Below are 5654 nucleotides of genomic sequence, written 5' to 3'. Positions count from 1 at the left end.
GCAGAGATGTCCTGGAGCTAACAACCACAACCATATTCCTATGTGCCAGGTATGACTCCAAACAGCAGAAGTTTTCCCCCAATTCCCATCGATTCCACTTTTGCAAGCAGATTAGTAAGGATGAGTTCATGTATGGTTTTCCCTCATGTTGGTTCCTTCACCACCTGCCATAGATCCAGTCTAGCAGTTATGTCCTTTAGAACCTGACCAGTACAATCAGTAGGGTTGCTGCCGAGTCACTGTTGGTGGTGGACATCGAAATCGTCCAGCCAGAGTGCATTCTATACCCTTGCCAACCTCACTGTTTCCTGCCAAGTTTTGTTCAACATGGAGGAATACTGATTCATCAGTGGAGAGAGGACATTATGTGGTAATCAACAGTAGATTTCCTTTCCTGTGCTTGACCTGATGCCATGAAACTTCATGGGATCTGGAGTCAATGTCAATTCACTCCTTACTGCATACCACTGTGCCACCACATCTGCTTGGTCTGTCTTATCAGTGTGACAAGGCATATCCAAGGGTGCTGATAGTGGTGTCTGGAACATTGTCTGTAAGGTATGATTCTGGGAGATGGCTATATCAGGCTGTTGCTTGATTAGTCTGTGAGATAGCTCTCCCAATGTTGGCACTAGCTCCCCCCAGATGTTAATAAGCAGGACTTTGCAGGGTCAAGAGGCCTGGTTTTGCTGTTGTAAGTATCTAGTTCGCTGCCTGATGGTCCATCCCGTTTCATTTCTTTATTGAACAGTAAGATTGTTGTTTCTGACTGGTACAGATTTGATGGGCTGAAGGGCCTTTTTCTGTTTTGTAGGCCTCCATGCTACAATGACCTCATGGTCTGGCATATCGATCATTCTGCCATTACAATCAAACAGGGTCACCAATTCTGCTTCTGCAAAGAATGCAGGAGGGCAAACCAGGACAGCACCTAGCATACGTAAAATTGAGATCTCAATCAGATGAAACTTCAACACAGGACTGCTTAGCAGCCAGGGTAGCATGCAACAGTCGAGGCTGAGTGATCCCATAAACAACAGATTCGATCTAACCTCAGCAATGCTTCCACATCAATTCATGAATGGTGGTAAACCATTAATTAACTAACAGGAAGTGGAGGCTCCACGAGTATCCCTATCCTCAATGATGGGGGAGCCCAGATCATATGTAAAATAGACAAGATTGAAAAAAACCCTTCATTTTCATTCAAAAGTGCCAAGAGGATGATCCATCTCAATGCCTACTTGAAGTCTAAACCATCACAGGTGCAAGTCTCCAGCCAATTTGATTCTCTCCACATGGTATCAAGAAAAGACTGAAGCCATTGGATATTGCAATGGCTCTGGGCCCTGATAACATTCCAGTAATAACACTGAAGGCTTGTGCTCCATAACTAGCTGTTCCTTGAGCTAAGCTGTTTTGGTATTGCTACAACAGATGCATCTACCCAACAATGTGGAAAATTGTTCACATATGTCTGTGCAGAAAAAGCAAATCCAACCTGGCCAATAACTGCCCTACCAGTCATCAGCAAAGTGATAGAAGGGGTCATCTACAGTGCTAAGAAGTGGCACTTGCAAAGGAATAAACTGCTTACTGATACGCTGTCTGGATTCCACCAGGCCCACACAGCTCTTGACACATTACAGCCTTGGTCCAAACGTGGACAAAAGAGCTGAAATCCAATGCTGACATGAAAGCGACTACCCTTGACAACCATGTGAGTGTAATATCAAGGAACTTGACTGAGTGTAATATCAAGGAACACTGGCACAGCTGAAGTCAAAGTAATAGAGCATAGAAACAGACCCTTCGGTCCAACCAGTCCATGCTGACCATGTTCCCAAACTAAACTAGCTCTACCTGAGATAACACAGTGTGGAGCTGGAGGAACACGGCAGGTCAGGCAGCATCAGAGGAGCAGGAAAGTTGACTTTTTGGGTCAGAACCCTTCTCCTGACCCGAAACGTCAACTTTCCTGCTCCTCTGATGCTGCCTGGCCTGCTGTGTTCCTCCAGCTCCACACTGCGTTATCTCTGACTCCAGCATCTGTAGATCTTACTATCTCTGATATAGACATTTGGCCTATATCCCCCAAACCTTTACTATTCATGAACTTATCCAACTTGTCTATTAAACGTTGTAACTGTACCTGCATCCACCACTTTCTCTGGCAGTTCATTTCACACACAAACCACTCCCTGTATAAAAATGTTGCTCCTCACAATTTTTTAAAATCCTTCTCCTTTCACTTATAAATATGCCCCCGAGTTTTGAATGCCCCCATCCTAGGGAAAAGACCCTGGTCATTCACCTTATCTATGCCCCTCATGATTTTATAAACTTCAATAAGGTCACCCTTCAATCTCCTATGCTCCAGTGAGAAAAGTCTCAGCCTATCCAGCCTATTTTTAAATCTCAAACCCTCCATTCCCAGCAACATCTTGGTACATCTTTCCTGAGACGTCTCAAGTTTAATAATTTCTGTCCTATAACAGGGTGACAAGAGCAGCACACAGTACTCCAGAAGAGGCATCATCAATGTCCTGTGCAACCTCAATACAATGAGAAACAGGCAGAGAAGACTTTCCATTGGTAGTATCATACCTAGCACACAGGAAGATGACCATGGTTTTTGCTGATCATCTGAGTCCCAGAACATCACAGGAAGTGTTTTTCAGGCTAGTGCCTTGGGCCTAACCATCGTCAGCATCTTCATCAATGACTTCCATTTTTCGCAGGTCAGAAATGGGGATGTCCACTGATAATTGCAAGTGCATGATCATTCCCAACTCCTCAGATACGTAGCAGCCTGTGTCCAAATGCAACAAGACCTGGATGACATCCAAGGTTGGGCTGATAAGTGTCAAGTGACATTTACGCTGTTCAAGCGCCAGGCAACAATTATCTCAAGCAGGAGAGAATCTAACCATCTGCCCTTCATGTTTAATGGCATTACCATCAGTTAATTCCTCACTTTCAATACCCTGGGAGTTACCATTGATCAGAAACTGAACTGGACTAGTCATATAAATACTTTGCAGGACCAGGTCAGAGGCTAAGAGCACATAACTCACCTCCAGTATCCCCAAAGCCTATCTACTATTTACAAGGCACAGGTCAGGAATGAGGTAGAATACTCTCCACTAGGCTACACAAGTGCCACTCCAACAGCTCACAAGAAGCTTAGCAATACCCAGGACAAAGCAGCCCACATGATTGGCACCACATTTACAAAATGCATTGCAGTAACTCAATAAGAATCCTCCAAGAGTACATTCCAAATCCACTATCTTTACCAACCAGAAGGACAAAAGAAGCAGGTACAAAAACAAAGTTGCTGGAAAAGCTCAGCAGGTCTGGCAGCAACTGTGAAGGAGAAAACAGAGTTAATGTTTCTGGTCCGGTGACCCTAAAGGAAGCAGGTACATGTGAACACCATCACCTGCAATTTCCTTCCAACCTATTCACCATCCTGATTTGGAACTACATCGATGTTCCTTCACTGTGACTGGATCAAAGACCTGGAACTCCCTCCCTAATATCACTGGCTGTCTGTACACGCCATGGACTGTAGCATTTCAAGAAGGCAGCTCATCACCACCTTCTCCAGGACAATGAATGCATGCCAAGAAAGAATAAAACAAAGCACAGCCAGTAAACGGTTAAGCGTTAATGGGGAGCAAATGGAGCTGAGGCTGAGATAAGATCAGCCATAATCGTATTAAATGGCGAGCAGGCTTGGGAGCTGAATTGCCTACTCTTGATCCTAATGCTTTTGTTCACAGCATTGCCAACTCCACTTAAGAGTTAATTACCAGAGCTTCCATCACATGATTTCCTTCTATGAGTCACTCCACCGAGTTTTGTTTTCCCAAATCCGCATACAATTTTATAACAAATAAAAATCATAGTGTTCCACGAAATGAAAATGAAATGTTTTTAATACTCCTGAAATTTTTCTCTTGTGTTGCGCTCAATAGGTTAACCTGCGTTGTTGGATTGGCCAGGCATTAGGTAATCAGGGAGGTTTGCCAGGTTACTAAAGTTTGTCCTTCACTTTGGTCTAGTTTGCTGCAGTTCACCCCACTGACAGGCCACGTCCACTCTCACTGCGTCTAAACAAACAGCAGCATAATGACAGCTGCAGGCAACAACCTGCCCAGATCCACGGCGGCCTGACCACGCCCCCTGCCGCTGATGGACGGCAGGAATAACCAATTGTAGCCGTCAGCGGGCGGAAGGGGGCGGGCCAGAGCCATGACATGTTCCGCGTTCTGCGAGCTCCTTTACACTGTGAGCGTTAGCTTCGTAACTGCAGGTGAGAACATTACTCTGTGTGCTGTTAGTGACAGGAGTCCCTACTCAACCTGCACATTGCACCCTGTGCTCTATGCGAAGGGGCTTGCTTCTCAACTCGTACATTGCGCTCTCTGTGAAGGCGATCGCTTGTGCAATTACAATTGTGCTTCCTGCAATGGGGGTATCTTGTCAAATTGCACAGAATGGGAGGGCAGCCCCTTCTCAAAGTGCATTGTCACCAAATTTCTAAAAGTAGGCAAACCAGGAACGAAGAACAGTCGTTACTAACTGCGATTCTTGTATTATTTGAATAGTTAAACTGTACGTATATTCAAAAACGATAAAGGAAAAGCTTGATCATTTATTAGTTTTATGGGCAGTGGCGACTTTGTTTCTGTTCGCGCTTCGCACGTTCACTGTTAGCGGTTGACATGACATCTAGCATTGTTAGCTGTAAGGGAAGTACATGTTCATTAGATAAGGTGAATGAAACTTAATGTAGAGAAGTCTGAAGTTATCCGTGTTAATGATTTCGCACAGCAGGTCCAGAAAAAGACGTAGTACAGTTTATTAATGTTCACCCCTAGCAGTTCCATACTCTTGTATTCTGCGGGTTGCTCCCAAACACTGATGTACATGAATTGCAGTTGAAGGACCATCAACTCTGAAAGGTGTTCTTTGGTCTGCCCAAAACTTGATGTTTTCCAGTCCATGACTTTGACCAAGCTGCAGACTGCCGTATTCCAAGGTCTACCATTACCTGCTGAGGGACGGACTAAAGCTTAGAACAGCTTTATCAAATGCAAAATGGGGGAATGTCAGAGCCTAAGGTCCCCTCACAATGTAATGCATAGAGGTGCTAAAAACTGTAAAAGCCCCTCAGGCACTGTGTTTGATATGTCAGGAATGTTGGAAATATTAACAGGAAAGGTACTGAATAAGAGATAGTAGGAACTGCAGATGCTGGAGAATCCGAGACAACAAGGTGCAGGACTGGATGAACACAGCAGGCCAAGCAGCTGAATAATATGCAATGCTGAAAGAAACTGATAGCTGTCCAGATTTTACATGAAGTGCAGAAGCTGTGTAACGTATTTTATAATTTTTATGAATAAAGTATTATATAATTTTGGGGTAAAAATTCTTAACTGCCCTCTGAGAAATTAGGGTTGAGCAGTAAATTCTGACCTGGTAAGCAGCACCCACATATGGACAGTAAAAAAATTCCTAAAGGGGCACTGGAGCAGACATACTAAGCAGTAACTAGTGGAGGGAGTTTCACAAGGTGGATGACACTGTAGCGTGTGCCCTCAGGAGACAAGGAAACATTTCCTGTCCCTTTGAGAACCACA

The 5654-nt window shown here is 44.4% G+C and overlaps 1 protein-coding gene across 2 annotated transcripts in view; it reads left to right on the top strand.

Moving 5' to 3' along the window:
* The first annotated feature begins 4247 nt into the window (after positions 1 to 4247).
* slc46a3 (solute carrier family 46 member 3) overlaps positions 4248 to 5654 on the top strand; it is a 28966-nt gene continuing 27559 nt past the window's right edge. Inside the window, exon 1 of one of the 2 annotated variants that reach the window (XM_020527624.2) lies at positions 4248 to 4321. In XM_020527624.2, the coding sequence (XP_020383213.2) occupies positions 4261 to 4321 (61 nt within the window). In that variant the 5' untranslated portion in view covers positions 4248 to 4260. The remainder of the gene's footprint in view (positions 4322 to 5654) is intronic. The other variant, XM_048597645.1, reaches the window with a different exon arrangement.

This window comes from Rhincodon typus, chromosome 6 (genome assembly GCF_021869965.1).
Source record: "Rhincodon typus isolate 14 chromosome 6, sRhiTyp1.1, whole genome shotgun sequence".
In the NCBI taxonomy this organism is placed as follows: Eukaryota; Metazoa; Chordata; class Chondrichthyes; order Orectolobiformes; family Rhincodontidae; genus Rhincodon; species Rhincodon typus.
Note: the sequence above shows the minus strand (reverse complement) of the source record. Positions and strands in the feature narration are given on the sequence as shown.